This window comes from Dermacentor albipictus, chromosome 2 (assembly GCF_038994185.2).
Source record: "Dermacentor albipictus isolate Rhodes 1998 colony chromosome 2, USDA_Dalb.pri_finalv2, whole genome shotgun sequence".
Taxonomy (NCBI): Eukaryota; Metazoa; Arthropoda; class Arachnida; order Ixodida; family Ixodidae; genus Dermacentor; species Dermacentor albipictus.
In genome coordinates this window covers 85,749,022-85,768,110 of record NC_091822.1, presented here as the reverse complement: position 1 = coordinate 85,768,110, position 19,089 = coordinate 85,749,022, and the positions used below count along the sequence as shown (strand labels likewise).

Genomic DNA, 19,089 nt, shown 5'->3' with positions numbered 1-19,089 from the left:
GAGGTGGGAATGACGTTGTTGACAGAGTTCATTTTTACTATAAAGAGTGTTGTGCTAAGTACGCAACCTTGTGGCACATTGCGGTTGTGGTCCCATTCGTATTTATCCAGATTATTCAATCTGGATAAATGTGCGCGAGAGCACAGTGCCTACACGGATTTGGAATGTTCTATTGGACATAAAATCAGCCAGACAGTTTTGCATTTTGCCACGGATTCCTAATGAGGCGAGGTCACGTAAGATTCCAAATCTCCACGTGGTGTCGTACGCTTTTTCTAGGTCGAAGAACACCGCCAGGCAGTGTTGTTTGTGTAAAAATGCTTCACGTATTTCGTGTTCAAGTCGGACGAGGTGGTCTATCGTTGAACACCCTTTTTTATAGCCGCACTGGTGAAAATCAATGGAGTTCCGTGTATGAAGCGTGAAAGTTAATCTTACATTTACGAGACTTTCGTACGATTTCGCCAAACAGCTTGTCAGGGCAATGGGTCGAAAGCTGCTTGGGGATGTGGGGGATTTACCTGTTTTTTAAAAAAGGCACAACTATTGCGTTTTTCCAACTCTTTGGCATGCTTCCAGATTCAAATAGTTTGTTAAAAAATTCAAGGAGAGCCTCTACGGATGCTTGGGACAGGTGTGCAAGCATGGAATAATGGATCCTGTCGGGACCTACTGCAGTTGTTTTGCCAGCACAGAGGACCCGGTTAAGTTCTTGTACCGTGAATGGAGCGTTGTATTCATCCCTTGACATACAAGCAGTTGGTAGCTTCTCCTTTTCTGCTGACAGTTTGTATTTTGAAAACGTGTTTGAATAATTACCCGAGCTAGAGATGTTATAAAAATGTTCCCCAAGTATATTCGCTTGTTCTTGTAGTGTTGTTTGAGTGCCTGAAGGTGTAAGTATCGGTATCGTGTATGATGCGTAGTCCCCCTTAAACTTCCTGACCTGTTCCCACATCCTTTTGGATGTGACGGTGCTATTAATTGTCGATACGTATTTTTGCCAGGAAGACTTTTCTGCCTGTCTGCGGATATATCTAGCTTTCGCTTTGGCTTGTTTAAAATTTAGAAGGTTGTTATATGTTGGGTACCTGCGTAAGATTCCCCAGGCCTTATTTTGCTGCTTTTTAGCTACGGTGCATTCATGTGACCACCAAGGATTAAGCTTTTTCGGAATAACTCCAGAAGATTGCCGAATGGCCTTTTCGGCTGCAGAAATAATACAGTTAGTAATTTTTTCATTAATTTCGTCAATGCTTAAATCTGTTAAAGTCAGCTCCTCTAGCCTGGCACTTTCTGTGAAAACAGACCAGTCGGCCATTCGTAGTTTCAAATGGCGCGGTTTGTGAGATATTATGGGTAGTGTTGAGGTGAGGTTGAATATACCCGGTAGGTGATCACTGCCATATGACGTCTCCAGTACATCCCATTTAAAATCGGTAAAAATGTCGGGAGAGCAGAATGCTAAATCGATGCAGCTAAAAGTACGTGAACTCGGTGAAAAATAAGTTGGTGCCCCTGAATTTAAAAGACAGATGTTATTAGTCAAAATAAAATCTTCGATAAGTTGTCCTCTTTGGTCATTCTTATCGCTACCCCAAAGAGTGCAGTGGGCATTAAAATCTCCAACTAAAACAAAAGGCTCCGGCAACTGGTCAATTAAATCTTCTAAATCTCGAGTTTTGAAATGGCTATGGGGAGGAATGTACAATGAATAGATGGTGACAGTCTTAAATGACAAAACGGTGACAGCTACTGCCTCGTACGGAGTATTTAAGGAAACGTTCCGTGTGGGAATGCCGCTTTGGACGACAATAGCGACACCTGATAACCGACTGGAGTGCTCGCGGTCTTTTCTTACGACAGTAAAACCTTTAAGAAAATGTGTATGTTTGGGTCCTAGGTTTGTTTCTTGGAGGCAGAGTGCCACCGGTGATAATTTACTTATAATATCTTTGATGTCACCTAGATTGTGGATTAGGCCTCTACAATTCCAATGAATAATAAAAGCCATCTTGAAATTGAAAGGTAAAAAATGGCACTACGAAAAACTAAGAGGTGGGGTTATAGGTGACATGGATAAAAAGGCTAATACAAATGAGCGATAACCTTCAGGTTATCGCTTTCTTATTTTGGGTGGTTATTGGGATCTTGTCCCTCTTACCGCGCTCAAGAGAGCTCTTGTCCTTCGGTGTCAATGACACCGGGGTTTTTGTGTCGACCTCCATCGCTGCGATATGAAGTGCTGCGCGGAAACTGGAAACGACTAATGGTACCAGTGTTAACATTCTGAAATACTGTTCTGAGCTTCAAATTCATTCAAAAGCATTTGGATTTAGTTTCGACAGATGCGTTAACCGGTCAGCAGTCGAGACAAATAAGATAAGTTTAGAGCACTAGTGGAAAAAGAAAGGAAAGAGATGGATACGACCTGATCTGTTAGAGGCATAGGCTGTGTTACAAGGTAGAGAAAGAAGGTTTAAGGAAGAGAAAATAGGTTAAGGAGTTGTGTACAAAATGGTAGGGAAAAAACACGTGTGGTATACACGAATAACTCAAGCACGCTTGGTGACTAGTCGTCACGGCCCCATTTCAAAGGGGACGCCAATAAATCGTCATCATCAAAGAGCGATAGAGGAGCCCCACTACGGTACACGCCGATATACTTAACTCGTTTCGACGGTGGCACAACGATGTGTCCCTATATTGACACGATGCTAGATACATTACCACCGAGAGCCATTGTGAGGCAAGTTCTGCCGAATTTTAAGCAGTGGGTTTCCGTCAGCCTTATGAGCTAAGTTTTTGCAACGGACAATCTGCGCAGCCTATAGTGGCGACAACAGGAGCATCGCAAGAAATGTTAATAGGAAAAAAACTGTAAATGAATAATTGTTCGTTCTATATAATCAATCAGTGCGTTGCCCGTTCAGTGAACTTCGTTCGCATTGATATCGGTGTAAAAGCAGGCTAGAACGCCTAGACGCCAAAAGCGTACGACACCGACGCGAGTCAAGCGGTAAGATAACGAGGTATCTTTAGAAAAAAAGGTAAAAAGGAAGAGCTTAATACTCACGTCACATCGAATGTAATCAAGTCCATGTAAGGTAAAATTCATATAAATTTATTTTGCCTTTTGCGTAGATTGCTCAGTGAAGGTGCCATGCTGAATGTGTGTCCTCCAAAATAACAACTAAGGCTTGTGGGCAGTTCACTTCTGCACGAGTAACTGGTCGTTTTTTTAGTTTGTGCATTGCAGACTACTGTATTCGTCCTTCTTTGCACTAACGGGGCTAAGACAGATGTGCTCCTCTAAGAGCGCGAGATAAAAATTGCGTTAATTGCGAGGCACAGCAGTTATTTGGGATATTTGTAAAAACGGGTTGCCAGGGCTTCCTTAGTTTCTGCAGTTCGTCCTGACACAATGACAAGGCTACGCTCTTGGCATCTTAAGTACTCTTCTTGTCATCGAACACTCTAGGGGAATCCGAGACAGTGGACAGAAGGAGCATGCCTCCATCGAAGGGCATCGTGGTCCCCGTGACAAAGGCGGCGTCATCGGATGCCAGGAAGGCGATGCAGTGAGCCACTTCTTCCGGTGCGGCCACTCGTGCAAGGGCATGCAGAGCACTGGCATTTTTCTCCATCATCTGCACGGACGCAAGGTTCAGACAACAAAAAAGTCCGTAGGAGTCAATATTTACCGCGAATGTAACTTGGCACATCAAATCCAAAGTCAAGAAAGGTGCTGACAGTTGGAATAGCACACTGTGGTATAAAGGTTATAAACAGGGATAAGGTACCTCAGAAAGGCTGGATAACGAGGCACCCAAGGAGGCAAGAGCGTTAAACTTTTCATTGAAGAATGGTAAAATGGCGAAATAGGAAGATGTATGTATCCCTAAACAGTATTTTTGGCGCTAAAGTTTAGAGCTATAAATTTGAGGCACCTTATCCCTGTTTATAACCTTTATACCATACTGGCACATCAAATGATGCTTAAACGCACTGCAGGCAGTGCGTTTAAGTGATAGAGCAGATAGAGCATCAGTAATGCAGCTGTAGAAGGACCTCAAAATCTGAGTGCATCCTTTCAACTTCTGCAGCAGAGCTTGAAATGAATTTGAAAGGATGCAGCAGAAAGCCTGAGACCATGAAGAAGAAGAGACCACTTTACTGCCGTTCATGCATTAGATTGTCCACAACTTGAAAAGGTTGCGAACAAGCATGACGTGCAAATGGTTTTCTCGGCACCTAACAAGTTTTTGAAGCTTTGTGCCCGCATTTGTTCCCAAAAGGAGAAGCTCGTTGTCAAAAAAGGCATTCGAGACCACTTGTGCGTTGCATGGTGGGCGTCATTTGTTTACATAGGCTAAACCAGTCGCTGTGGTAATGGCCGCCTAAGGGAACACATATTATCGATTAAGGATGGTGTGGGCTCACACCTGCCGCTAAATTGCGTCTCATGCTGTTGCGTACAGCGATTTGTGGATACGCGTTTGGTAGGAAGATGAGATATATTAGCACGGAACATGCTTGAAGCCTTCATATTGTTATGGTGAAGCACAGTTGGGAAAGTATTTACAAGGTGCATTTACAAGAGGTAGCAAGCACTCGCCAACATGGAAGCCAGCAAACATCCAGCAGGGCACGTCGTCGTTCCCAGATCAGTCAGTGACCATTTATAGGAGCGTGACAATAAATCGAAAGGTAGGCATCATCTTCGAATGTCACATAGCATGACCTCCACCGGCACAAGCGCCGACCTGGCGCCACGGAGGACCCACAGCAGAGGACAGCTGATAATGCTTCAGTCTCAAAATTTGGACGACGTCGCCGAAGAACGGAACAGAAGATGAATTAAGAGTGGTGGACGCAATCTAGATCTAGTCAGTCATTTTTCGAAGGCCATCGTAGGGGCCCATGTAGGGAGACATCAGCTTTTAAAAGAGGCCCATTTGCGGTTCATGGTGGTGGTCTACAGCAGCACGAGGGCATCCGGAGAAAAACGTTCTACGTGGTGGAACTGGTTGTAGCTTTGGAAGTAGCTGGTCTACTACGGGCTATCTGCCGCACGTTATCAGCGCGTGCAATGATGTCGCGTACATATTCATTTGCACGGGGAGGAAGAAACTTGTCCAAAGGTAAAGTTGGTTCACGTAAGAACAAAAGGAAATGAGGAGAGTATCGAGCAATGTCGTGGCAGGAGGAATTATAAGCGATCGTCACGTATGGCAGCGAAAGTTCCTATTCAAGGTAGTCTGCCGACCCATACTTCGAAAGCGTGTCTGTCAAGCTTAGATTCAAGTGCTGGATGAGGCCGTTCGTCAGAGGATGGTATGACGGCGCGATCATGTGTTGCGTAGTGCAGTAGCATAACATGACGTCGATATCTTCAGACCGAATGGTGACGCTTCGGTCACTCAGCAATTGACCTGGTACTCCATGTACTAAAATTACACCAGGGAGGAGATAATAAAATAAGTAAGAGCAAAAGGCTCACCTGCCGAAAGGCGTGAAATGATTAGCTCCGGGAACGTATTTGCCACTGACTGTAGTCAGCGGCAAATACGTTCCCGGAGCTAATCATTTCACGCCTTTCGGCAGGTACTGCATGCGGTCATCGGACGCTTCACTGAGACATGGGCAGTGCAGCCGCTGGCATCGGTGAACCTGGATCTGCGCAGACCCTTTTAACTCTTTTAAACTTTAAGATCTTTTAACCTTTAAGATCTTTTAAACTTGACACTAGACCGTAACCGGGTAGCATGTGCCCTCTTTATGGATGCCTCTAAGGCATTTGGCAGTGTTTGTCATGAGATTTTGTTGCAGAAACTGTCTCTCCTAGGCTTTCGTGGGTCATTCTTGAATTGACTAACTTTCTGCAGGATAGGCGACAGTGTGTAAAGGTGGGAGATAGTTTAAGTGTTTTTACCAGTATTCATTCTGGAGTCCCTCAGGGCTCAATATTAAGCCCCCTGCTTTTTAACATTTATGTGAATGATTTGTCCAATGTAGTAGGTAATTATATATATCAATGTGCCGATGATACTGTTCTTGTATCTTGTGCAACTAATTACTCTGATGCAATCAGCTCCTTACGGAATGAGGCAACTAAAGCTATGGACTGGTTTGCGGCTAATTTAATAACCATCAACCCTTCTAAAACGCGACTTGTCTGTTTCCATAACCCCATGAAAAAAATCCTGCCTACGACACTATTCTTGCACACATCAGACTGTTTTGGATGTACATGTCAACCTGTCAAAAGTGCATCTTCTGTTAAGTATCTTGGGTTGCTTTTTGACTGTGATCTTTTATGGAACTCGCAATTATCACACATCTGTAAAAGGCTGCGCGCGGTCTCCTGTGTATTATACAATATGCGATGTCTTATGCCAATCTCCGTTCGAAAAATTATTGTGCATGCTTTAGCCTACAGTGTGCTACGTTATGGCTTGACTGTGTATGGCCATTGTACTCTTAGGTGGAGCTCAAGAATTAATTCAATTTTACGTTCACTGCTGTCAACAGTGGCTTACGATTTGTGTCCAAAGCAAGATACAGACGTCTTTAGGTTGTTGAATTTGCCAAACTTCACTTCTCTGATTAGCGAAATTGTTGTAATTAAGCACTTCTGGAATAACGATTTTAAAACACGATATACGCCTGTCCGCTCCTTAAGACCGAAGGAACCCTACGTCATCCCCAAGACTGCGACAAAGTACGGAAGGAGAACACGGCAACACTATGTTCCAGCCATATTTAATAAATTGCCAGCGTCTGTATTAGAAGCAAACACGAGACGTGAGATTAAGAAACAACTTAGAATTGTCGATGTTTGGTGGAAGGTGCTCCACTCCCCGACCTCGCCCTGGAACTTCGCAGCCGAACTTTAACATCTGCTCCAGCCGCTACTATGACCGACGCTCCCAACAATCCACTCGGCGCATCTGCCGCTCCTGTCATGTGCGGCGCCATGCAACGGCAGCGGGACCCTCCTGTTTTTAGCGGATCAGGTGAGACTGACGTAGAAGACTGGCTCTCTACCTACGAGCGCGTCAGTGAACACAACAAGTGGGATGACCCGACGAAGCTCCGTAGCGTCATGTTCTATCTTGCTGACGTTGCGAACCTCTGGTTCCACAATCACGAACGGGAACTGCAAACCTGGTCCGCTTTCAAAACTGCCTTCGCGGAAGTCTTCGGTCGCCCAGCCTTGCGAAAACTCCGTGCAGAACAACGCCTCCGCCAGCGCGCTCAACAGCCCGGCGAGACTTATACAAGTTACATCGAGGATGTCGTCGATATTTGCGCCCGCGTCGATTCCACCATCACTGAAGAGGACAAGGTGAAGCACATCCTCAAGGGCATCGAGGACGACGCATTTCAAATGCTCCTGGCGCGGAACCCTACTTCTGTGGCAGCTGTCGTCACTCTTTGCCAGAGCTTCGATGAGCTGCGTCGACAAAGGGTCCTTGCGCGCAGCGCTCTCGCACCTGGCGACTCTCTCTCGGGCCTCACGCTTCGCTCGAACACCACGCCAGCAGCATCGCTCTCTCTTGAGATTAAGGATTTCATTCGTGAGGAGGTGGCACGCCAATTGTCCATGCTGCCTCTCAATGATGGACCTCCCCAGCCTCACACATCTCTGGCTGCTCCCATTAGACGGGCCATTCGCGAGGAACTTGCTGGGTCTTTACCTTGCGGGTTTTTACCCCGCACCTCCTCCAAATGTAATACGGCGATTTATTAAGAGGCACTGGGCACAGTCTGGTAGCGCTGGCAGTCGACAAACGCTGATCACGCGCACAGCTGCAACAAGAGCGCCTTCTTCGTCTTCCTCTTCACCACAGATGTACCATTTTGTACAACTGTTCAACATTTTGTTCCGACCCGCTAATAACAAACTCCGCTATTAACCCTGTGCAATTTTCTGTGACCTGACTGTCAGGCACTGCCAGTCAAGCCCTCTGAGGCTTTGGTAGGCCTGCTATATGTACTTTGTTTTCCTTATGCACAATAAAGATTGTATTGTATTGTATTGTATTGTATTGTATTGTATTGTATTGTATTGTATTGTATCCTCCACGTCTGGAGCACAGCTGGTCGCCAGCGCTTGTGATGGGGTAGCGCGCCGCGTAATCGGTGGTGACTGCAGCACATTTGTTTCCTGAAGTAGATGTACGAAATGGTTCGAGAAGGCGCAAACCGACACGGTAAAATGGTTTACACGGGATGTGGACGGGCTGAAGTTAGCCAGCAGGAAGCATGGATGGTTTCTTACGGCGTTGGCAGCAGCAAACAGGCGCTGACCGAACACCGTGTTGAGCGGGCTAAGCCAGGCCAATAGCTGTGACGGGGCAAGCGATTACATATGCGAGTGACACCAAGGTGGACAGCCGTTAGGGCGTCGTGACACTCATGAAGAACTGCGAAGCGCAGGTGTAATGGTATAACTAAAACATCATTACTATCAGGGTACACGTTTCGGCGATATAATGTTCAGCACGGACATGCACAGAGAGACGTCGCTGAGAGAGGATTCCAGGCGCTCTCTTATTTAACTTAAGTAGGTGTCCCGACGCTGTTCGTCCGCGATCTTAAGAGACGGGCTCATGGAAAAGACGCAACTGACGGATTCTGTGCACGAAGAGTCATAGTCGGCCACAGGATTCCGGGACAAACAATGCGCATCTTTGTACAGGTTCTCTCTTGTGTACGACCATGTAGGGGCACTCTTGCGGGCACAGTGCCCATCGAGCGAGTCTGCCTGTAGGATATTTCATAGAGGTGAACCAATAGAGGGGACAGTGGTCAGATATCAATGTGAACGGTTGGCCTAACAGATAATGACAAAATTTTGCAACTGCCTTTACAACAGCGAGGCATTTGCGTTCTGTTGTTGAGTGGGCACGGCAAGAGCCCAAGGAGCCCCTTCTTGTTCTTCATTCACACGATGCACTTCGCCGCTGCAAAGCTTCCGTCAGGCGAAACATGATTTCGTTCTTTTATCAAGACCACCGAGCAATGCTTCGTTTCGACGAGCCAGTCAGCGCACACCTGTGAAGCTGAATCTTTGGACCTGCACACTTTGAACCTGCGACATGCTGCTTTTCGCAGGTTTCGCAGTCTACGTCATCAACTCAGATGCATATATATAAGCAGGGGGGGTCTGCATTGGCTCTCAGGTTGGAACAATTCTTAGCGAGATCGTTCTCGGCGCTGTTGACCGCGCACTCGAGAGCATCTTGGCAGGAACATTGATGAAGTGCTTCAGGCTTGTTGATGACTACTTGGTAGTTACCCACTGTCAAACTAGTTCCACAGATATTGTCGTTATTCTCACAGCCTTTCATAAAGGAATGGGTCTCAGAACTAGTCATGAATTGCCGAATAATTACGAAATTCAATTTTTGGATTCGGAGATAAGATTAACAGCGCAACATATTGGCATTATAACCCCAGGGCAAGCAAACCAATTCTACACTACGCATCGGCGCACTCAAAACTAGTGAAAAGAGGAATTGCTATGACGTGTTCAGGTTCGACACTTAGGAAGTCATGCCCCGACCTCGCCAATCTGAGTTTTTCGTAACAACTTAATAGCCTGGAGAAGGCCGGTTTTCAAAATCTATCATTGTGTCAATATGTGAAGGGCTAGTCAAGAAAACAAAAGCGGAAGCACCCCGAGCACACATAGAAACGGTAAAAAAAGTTTGCAGTCATCCTTTATGTACATCAGATGGTGCACGGGTTAAAAAATACAGCCATGAAATATGGTGTTCAAGTCGTGTTTTCAACAAGCGACATGTTAAAGAAGATTTGAAATCTTGTCAATACCTCTAAACAGGCGTCCAAGGCTATGTGCAGCGTCAAACACTCAGGGCAGCTCGTGGCATGCTCAGTGGGAGTGGTCTACGTCATTCCCCTTTCGAGCGGAAAAAAGTACTTTGGGCCGACGGGACGCTTGCCTTAACATACACCTCAGGGAGCACCAAGGTGCGATCAGGAATGCAACTGGCTCAAATCTGCCCGCGCGTTGTAGAGATTGCTTATGCAAGCATTTGTTTGAACGAACCGAAATATTGCATAAAAGTATGAATCAAATCAACCGCGAGATTGTGGAAGCCCACTTCATGTATTTAAACTCAGGAGCATGCGTCAGCCAGACTTCTATCGCTCTGCAAGATAAAGAAACTGAGTTTTTGAATGGCAAGATAGGCTAACACCCTTTCGCCGTTGTAAGCGTCCCTATACACGTGTTTACATCTCTGTATATTTTAGTGACTCGTTTGAAAAAATAAACCAGTTGTTTGTCTGCGCTCACATCGTGAACTTCCTTTTGTCTTTCGTCCGGGTTGCGCTGCCCACCCCTAGGAACGTGTTCAATCACTAACTCGTCCACCTTGCCGTGTTAATTCAGTTTAGAGCTATTTCAATGTCAAAATCCATAACTTTCTTGCAGCTGAACCTTCAAAATTTCGGAGACACTTGACACAAAAGAAGCACCCTGTTGTAAAATGCGGTGTCAAACCACCGCGTCATGTGCGAGCTGTCAATGCGCATGCGCCAAGTTACTTTTCTATCTTCACTCTCCAGGTTCCGCCACCCCTGTTCCCGTTCACTTTATAAATGTGTGTAACAAACCCTTGTGCGTTGTTCTCGGCTGACCACTGGGTCATCAACGTCTCCCTTCTTTCTTGACGGCAGCTAGACTGCCGGTGCCATGCTACAGACCCAGTTAGGAAAATTCGACCAAATCAGAATGAAATTAATTATCCTCATCGCATTGCATCAGCTGTCAACGATTACTTTTTCAGTGTTTTCAATGGAGTAGGCGTGGCGCTGAATTTCGGTCACCTTGCCTTAAATTTCAAGACCTATCAATATCCGTCGAAGTGGTTTTTGCCGCGCAACTAAATTTACACAAAAATAAGTCTCCTATTCCAAACGGCATCCCTAATACGTTTCTCAAACAATATGCCGAGTAGTGTTCTAAATAACTTGTGATCATTTATAACGAAATCCTCTTGAATTCTCAAATTCGGCAATAAATTATGTGTAAGAATAGGCCAGGAGTCGTGAGGGCACTACGCAAGGACCGAGAAAGTAATGACCACTTAGTGACCAGCAATGATAGCCCGAGTTGTGCACATCCCAACAACAGCTGTTCTTACAATGATGAAAACTGGCACTCACAACAGCGACGTGCGCCCCAGTGGCAACCAAAACTCTAGAAGCTACGCTGTCCACGAGCACAGTTGCGGTGGCAACGTAAAGGCAACAGAGGATTTTCGCGTCAAGATTTACACTGCACTTTCTTCTTCAGAAGATGTGCAGTCAAGTTTTCCGGCGAAAAGCGATGGCTAAAGGACAGCGGCGACAAGTCGGTGAACGAGATGGATGGCGATGCGGCGGAGGCGACTGTGCGTATTTGGTATCTTCCTCATGGTCACTTGGTTCAGATTATTCGGTACGGGGTGGATAGCGGCTTGCAGCACAGAAGGAACTAGAGTAAGTAAGAAATGATCTAGAAGACTGAGAGGGTCACTGGCTGCAGCAGTAGCGAGCAATGTGTCCAGCTTGGCTGCAGCGAACACAGATAGGCTTATCACTGGCTTTTTTCTCTTCCGTCGGGTTTCTGGATCGATTAAGCGATTATGGTCGGCAACTGGGCCTGTAAATTATTAAAAAAAATGAATTAAATTATTGTAAATAATATTTATTGATAGCAATATTAATAAATAATATTTATTAATAATAAGATTACTGTAAATAAATTATTTATTTATTAAAAAATTACCGCCAGTTGTTTTTCTGCTGCAAGCTGTCGACCAATTGGGTTGCCGAAAAGGTCCCGCCGGTGCGGCTTGAACGCGTCCAAGTTGTCGAGATCGTCCTCGCGGGACCCAAACCAGAGGCGAGCGGCTCCACCGGGATAAAATATGGACATGTATACTTGTTTGTCGTTTTTGGTGACAGCTTTTCAGTAAATAACGAATGGTAAACGTCATCGCTCAAGGCAGCACGCGTTTGTATGCATCGGAAACTTGAATGTTACCAGTAGTTCTATCTGTTGTTTGTTGTCACCAAAGCTTCCGTGATCTGATTGTATGAGCGATGAGCATGCGAATTGGGCGCTATTTCTTGAAGGCACGCGGGCGCCACTGATTACTCTGGAACCTTCGATGACTCATACATCATAGTCGACGCGCATTACCCACTGATCAAACGTCCGATCGTCACCGACTGTGTTCGCGGCTATCATTGTGCTTTTAGTGCAGCCTGTCTTTCTGGGCACTGGTTCACTCAAAAATATTTACTTTCGCTATTCCCACTTTTGCTACGGACATTAGAGTTTGATCCCAGCCATTCTGCTTATTGACACGCTCGTACATGCTGAACGACACAACCACGTCAACGCCGTTTGCCTAGGAAAAGGTCGCGGGATCCCTGAGCTTTTAGAATGTGATAAAGTGAGCGGTGGTCGAAGGCGTAGCGAGCGGAAACGTGTCATTATCTGGCGACATAGCTGTAGATCCGAGTTCGCGTCTACTGCGCAACTCGTTGGTCAGAAGACCTCCACAAAATAAATAGTTCGGGGAAACGCAGTAAAGAAATTATTTAGAAGGTGTATTTACAAGGGGTAGCAAGCACTGGCCCACATGGAAGCCAGTCAACATCTAACAAGGAAGCTACATAGTCGTCCTCAGATCAGCCAATGGTCGCTTATGGGCACGTCCTGCTAAATCCAATGCTCGACAATATCTTTGCCGAGTAGCACGTAGCAATATTAGGATGAAAAACCGTTACGTCAGTGTCACTTCTTTATAGCACTACAACAGTGAATATTTGTTTTTGGATAGTTCTGGAAGATAGTACGTTTGCATGTGCGCGCTCTCTGTGTGTGCGCATTTCTCAGAAATAGATATATTTGGAGGGTGTGCTCAAAATAAACTAGAAGATGTTTGACGTCATATCCTATCCCTCTTTGTTTCCTGACACTTACATTCGGCCACAAATGTTTTGTTAATGCAATGCCCCAACTTCTCAAAATTATACTCTGCTCTTCCACTTGCTTCTTTAGCAAATCCTATTGCATGCTTTGAAGCACAAATGCAATTGCGGCGGCAATGTATTTCATCGCAAAGATGTCGAATGATATGTTTGCAGGCTTAATCCTGAGAATTCGCTCTAATTGAATCCGGTTTACGAACTCTCTGGCTTCCATTGCTAAATTGTAATAAGAGCCGTACGGCTAATAGTTAGAACAAGAATCAGTCAGTATTTCGCAATTTGTCGATATGTATTACGATTTCTCCTGCAAATAATTTACGCCTCTTTGAGCAATCCAATGCAAGCGTTATAATTGTGCTAGCTGTCACAGATAATCTTCAAAAATTACTTGAAGTCTTCGCAAGAACACTTCGTATATTAGAAAAAATGTTTTGCTGATATTGTATCTAGAGAGCTGGCGCCCCTTTTTCCAACTTTAGGAAATATTGTGCTACCATGACATTTTGCACTGTTGTCTGTAATGACACACAAGCTTATACTTTCTATCAAGAAACTATTGTACCTTGCAATGTTTTACTACCACTTACTTGTTCTTTACAATGTACCATACGTGTTACACTTCCCTCTCTAATGCATCTGGCCCTGTGGGTAGTACAAATAAATATTGAGCACAGAAATCTGTTGCGACTTTCATACGCAAAATGCAGCCGGGCCTATACTCTATGCATGTGCGCGTATATTATACGATGAATACCGCGAAGTTTATTATAATTGTTAATGCTATTAATATTAAAATTATTTATCGCGCATACCTCCATATGTTCCTCTACGCTGACAGTAGGTGCTTTCCCCATCGTCGTCTTGATATAAGCTGGGCTGCAAAAAAAAAAGAACAGTGAATATACATAAAGGTGTGCTTGTCATTTTTGACTACGTCGCACGTCGCCCTCACACTTGCACGCAACGTTAGGCCTAGCGCCAAGGTCTTCTTCACCATCATACCTCAGCATTAGCACGACGTAACGAAAATAATGTAGGTGCTCAAACTCCGACACACGACGCGTTCAGATATTGTTAGCCGCTCCTCGTAGATTCAACAGGTGATGTTCGAGAGGTAGACAGATGTCGTTATGTCAAAGAGTCCCCCCAAGCCGCACCAGCCCTACTACAGCTGTGGTGGGGCCGCTTGGTGCCGTGCCTTGTACTCGCCTTGGCAAAAGTATGAAGACCAGGGATTCAGTGGTAATGCCGTATTTCGTATTCGGCTGTGATTCTAACCTGAAGTTCAGGACTGGAGTATGAACTTGGAGTTGTAAAGTTGGCAGTACATTCGTGAAATCCACTTTAAGCATCTGCATTACGAATAAATGCTTTTTTACATTTTTTTGGCGAACCCATGGTCTGTATGTATTTCCCTCAAAGACGTGTGCGCGCATTCTTATGAGGGGCCTGCTACGGGGTAATGCTAGATGCAATGGGCGCCGAATCAACTCCCTTCGAGTTCCATATAGTGGGACATCATGAATGGGCGTAACAGCAGCGAAGACGTTCCCTGCCCATAAAAGCTTCTTATAGAACTGCAACATATCATAAACATTTTATAGCATAACTGATCCACTTTTCAGCTCTTGGATCGCAACGCCACCTACTCAATATGAAGGGAAGAAGAAGACGCGCGCAAGTTCCGCAGGCCGAATGGGGTATTCAATATGTCAAGCGTAATCTATCATCCTTCCACAAAGCGCTATGGGGTATTATGTCTAAGGCATGAGAAAATGAGACAGCTCGCGTCACAACTTAGCCAAACCCACAGCTGCAGTTTTCATCTTTGCTGTGTCCTATCGGGACAGTGTGGTTTGCTGGTAAGTGCGAAGCAAGAGGCTCGTAGCAACGCTGGCAACTAGCTGGGGTTGTTTTCCTCTGTAATAGGCATAACGAAATGAGGAGATAATATAAAATTCACGTGCGAAAAATAATGCCCAACATCGACGAAATTTTAAGTCTTGTTTTCTAATGTATGTCTTTTTGCTGCAACATATATCAAGTAGAGACCTACCGCCCCACTTCTTGCTGCTAAAATGATGAAAAACCTCTGTGCGTGTCTTTTCCTTACACCTCCTTAGTTTAATTAGTGCTCAATAGCAACGTCTACTTCCAAAAGAAGAGTTGGGTGCGACTATATTCGCGTGATGTTTTTTAGAAGGCACTGCTTTTTAAGGATTTAATGTGGGTGGTCGTGGGTGGTACATGACTGATATATTTGTTTTTCAACCCAGCAGGGTTGCCTAGCAATTTTGGCGTTGGACTGCGGAGCATGATATTGCGGGATCACATACCAGCCGCGGCGGTCGCATTGCGCTGGGGACAAAATGCAAAAACAGCCGTGTAGTTTACTGTGCATACAATATTTGCAACAATACAATAACTTGTTAGTCCTCTGCTACAGGTCATTGGGCTAATCGACGACAAGTTGGTGATGTGGAGAATGGATGAAGCATCAAAAACAATGTCATCAAGAGAGTGATCCCTCGTTGAATGTCTTTTTCGTCGCGCTTCGTGTACGCCCAACATGTTCGAGTATTTGTTAGCCGTTTGTTGCCGGGAGTTCGGATGTTACTAGATTGCGCACGGCCTTGTAGCTCTTGCGCTAATATTAAAGCTGAGTTTAACTTCACGAAGTACCATTTATCAGCCGCTGCTAATAAATTAAGGTTCATAGAAATGCTCATGAATGGGAATGAGCATTGTTCATTGGATTGCTTACAGTGCAGCTGCAGCACAACATTGACTCTGGTGCTGCGGTGTACAGCATTTGTTTAAGAGCAAAATCAGCAAAATAAAGGCCTACAGAAGAAAGAAGGAGTCGACCGAACCAATGCTGAATAACAAGTTCCAGCGTTCGTCAAGTATGCACCTTTTTTGGTGCATGCATTTCTTGCGCTGTTTCCTGTCCTGTGAGGTGAATGACGACAAAGTTCTTGCATTCAGTTAATGGTTCCTTTTGATGCAGAAGTTTTCTAATTTTGTGCTTCATCGTGCAACAGCATCACCCAGTGCTCTTTGTACTCGCCCTCAAGACTCCTGCTTTGCTGGGAGACCCTCCCTGCAAAGCTTGCGATGGAGGCGATGGTGGTGCAACGGTCTGGAGGCAGGGACAGGCCTCCTGCTGCAAAAAAGTGTCTTAACTCTTCAGTGGCATCAGAAGCTGGCGATTCCGAGTCTGATGCAAGGTCGGATAGCTCGTATGCCTTCGTACCTGCTAAGCATCAGCGTTCAAAACGGAAGTCTTCGAAGTCGTCCTAAAGTGAAGCGACCATCACATACAACAACATTGTGACTATGACGGTAGCATCCGTGCATGTTGAGGTCGTGGTAAGCTTGAATGACATCTGCAAACAGCAACCTAATAAATTTTTCTTGAAAAATATTTTTTTCTGCGTATGTAATATTCCTAGACATACCTGAAGCATTTCATTCGGTACCACGTGGGGCGATTGTTTTGGCACTTAGGACTGCGAGAATCTTGGGTAACTTGCTTCGTTTTGTGGATGTGCTTCGTTTTGTGGGCCATTTTCGATCAGAGCGCAAAACGGAAGTGCGCATTGCAGGAGCAACAAGTGAATCTCGCACTCTTAAGTGTAATGTCCCGCAAGGCAGCGTCTTACCACCGATTCTGTTCAACAGCGTACTTGCTATACTTCCAAGCCGATTGCCTAACGAATGTGGCTTTCCAGTAAGTTTAGCAGTCTATAATGATGACATCGCACTGTGGATCAGCGGTCCTTCGCACCATGGTCCACGTCTACCTTGAATCTTGCAGAGAGCTCTGAATGTCACATCAGAGTCGATGGAAGAAGTTGCTCTGCAGATTTCGCCCGCTAAGTCAGCCGTAATTGCATAGGATCCTAGACAATGCGCTCGTCGAACCAGGAGACGGCCATACCTCAAAGATACACCGATAGATTGGGTACAGCAACACGGCTACCTGGGCGTAACTATTTATGATCGCCTACCATGGCGCCCTGCCGTCACGTCTGTGCGGCGCAAATCGCAGTCGCTACTCAGATTAGCGGTCGCCTTGACTTCTAGGGGCGATGGTTGGGACCAGATAACAGCATTACAGCTATATCAATCATCTGTACTTTCTGGCATGATGTATGCCTTCCCAGTGTTCAACGGACCATCGTTTGCCCTCCGAGTTATTCTTGAATTACCTCGTGACGCCTAGTCTGTTCCACTACTCAGTGAAGTAAATCAGCTGCCCCCGTGGCTGCAAGCAGACCAGGGAGCGTTATATCACGTAGAGTGTCTTCCCCGAGGGTCAAATGGACAAACACTTATTAACCGGCTGATTCAGCGACCGTTCTCGCGTATGGGAAAAATGGTAGCATTGTTCGTTGCCATTGCTGGCAGTTAACAAGATACTACCTTACTGACAACTTCGAAAGAGTACAATAAGAAATGCGCCTCCCCTATTTATCTTTCGATTCCCGAGATGCACAAAAAGTCTTTATTAGACTTTTTCGCGCACAAAGACAGGACGTGGAACCAAGAAGGGACACACAACATAAGAACGTCTAATAAGAGCCATGTACAACCAACTCGCCCAATACGTATCGCTTTTGAACCACAGAAATTCGTCTTACCAGCCTGTTTTGGCACTATTCCAGTTGGCCCAACTGCACTTAGTTGAAAAATATTGTTGCAGTAAGAAAGCAGGCCCACGAATGTAAAATAATGTATATTTACAAGTGAGGTTAATGGCGTTCAGGCAAGTACCAGGCTTCGTCTTCCTCTCGACCAATCCAACTTCTTCCTTCACTTCACCGTAACATCACCCTCCCGGTGGAGTAGCGCCGTCCCGGTGCAAGTTATGGAGCCTCACTTAATGGGTGGACATAGCTTCCGGGCTTCAGCCTGGCGACGTGAACAACATCGCTGGTGACGTTGCGATGCACTGAAGGCTGACCGACTGGGGCGATCTCGTATGTCACGTCGGACAGTTGGCGTAAGATCAGGTACGGTCCAGAATAACGGGAAAGTAGGTTTTCGGACAAGCCGACGCGACGTGAAGGCGTCCAGAGAAGGACAAGGGAACCAGGTGAAAAATGGGAGTCTCGGTGGCGAAGGTCGTAGCGTCGCTTTTGAGAAGCTTGCGAGACTGTGAGGCGATGACGGGCGACTTCTCGGGCCTGGGCGGCTAAGTCAATACCATCGCGAGCGTAATCAGTGCTGGGTGATTGTACTGCGGAAGGTAGCAACGTGTCAAAGGGCAAGGTGGGGTCGCGGCCATACAACAGGTAAAATGGGGAAAATCCGGCAGTATCGTGACGGGACGAGTTGTATGCGAAAGTGATGTACGGTAAAGCGACGTCCCAGTCGCGGTGATCGTCGGAAACGTTCATGGCCAGCATTTCAGTTAGCGTGCGGTTGAGTCGCTCGGTGAGGCTGTTTGTTTCAGGGTGGTGCGCGGTAGCAATCTGGTGTTGTGTAGAACAGGAGCGGAGCAGATCATCGACGACCTTCGATAGAAAGTAGCGGCCGCGATCCGTCAGCAACTGGTGAGGGGCGCCGTGGTGCAGGATGACGTCGTATAGTAAGAAGTCGGCGACATCTGTAGCGCAGCTGGTTGGTAGCGCTCGTGCGATGGCATATCTCGTGGCATAATCGGTTGCCACAGCAATCCATTTGTTTCCTTTGATGGAAATTGGAAAGGGGCCAAGGAGGTCTAGGCCCACACGGAAGAAGGGCTCTGTAGGGGCGTCACTTGGTTGAAGCAAAGCAGCGGGAGGCATAGCAGGCGGCTTCCGGCGCTGACACAGGTCGCAAGAAGTGACATAACGGCGCACAGAGCGATAAATGCCGGGCCAGAAGAAGCGTCGCCGCAGGCGGTCGTATGTTCGAGTGATGCCCAGATGTCCAGCAGTAGGAGCGTCATGAAGTTGATGGAGCACGGCTAGTCGAAGGTGCTGGGGAACGACTAGGAGGAGCTCCGGGCCGTCAGGACGAACGCTACGACGGCATGAAGTTCCATCGCGGAAGGTGAACATCCGGAGGGACGGGTCATTG

The 19,089-nt window shown here is 46.1% G+C and overlaps 1 protein-coding gene across 2 annotated transcripts in view; it reads right to left on the bottom strand.

The window, feature by feature from the left end:
- Nucleotides 1-3,118: 3,118 nt before the first annotated feature.
- The window catches only part of LOC135900992 (meso-2,3-butanediol dehydrogenase-like), a 54,115-nt gene continuing 38,144 nt past the window's right edge, over nt 3,119-19,089 (bottom strand). For both annotated transcript variants that reach the window (XM_065430617.1, XM_070532963.1), the window contains 2 exons: nt 13,833-13,896; nt 3,119-3,650 (listed from right to left, as the gene is read on the bottom strand). In XM_065430617.1, the coding sequence (XP_065286689.1) occupies nt 3,450-3,650; nt 13,833-13,896 (265 nt within the window). In that variant the 3' untranslated portion in view covers nt 3,119-3,449. The remainder of the gene's footprint in view (nt 3,651-13,832; nt 13,897-19,089) is intronic.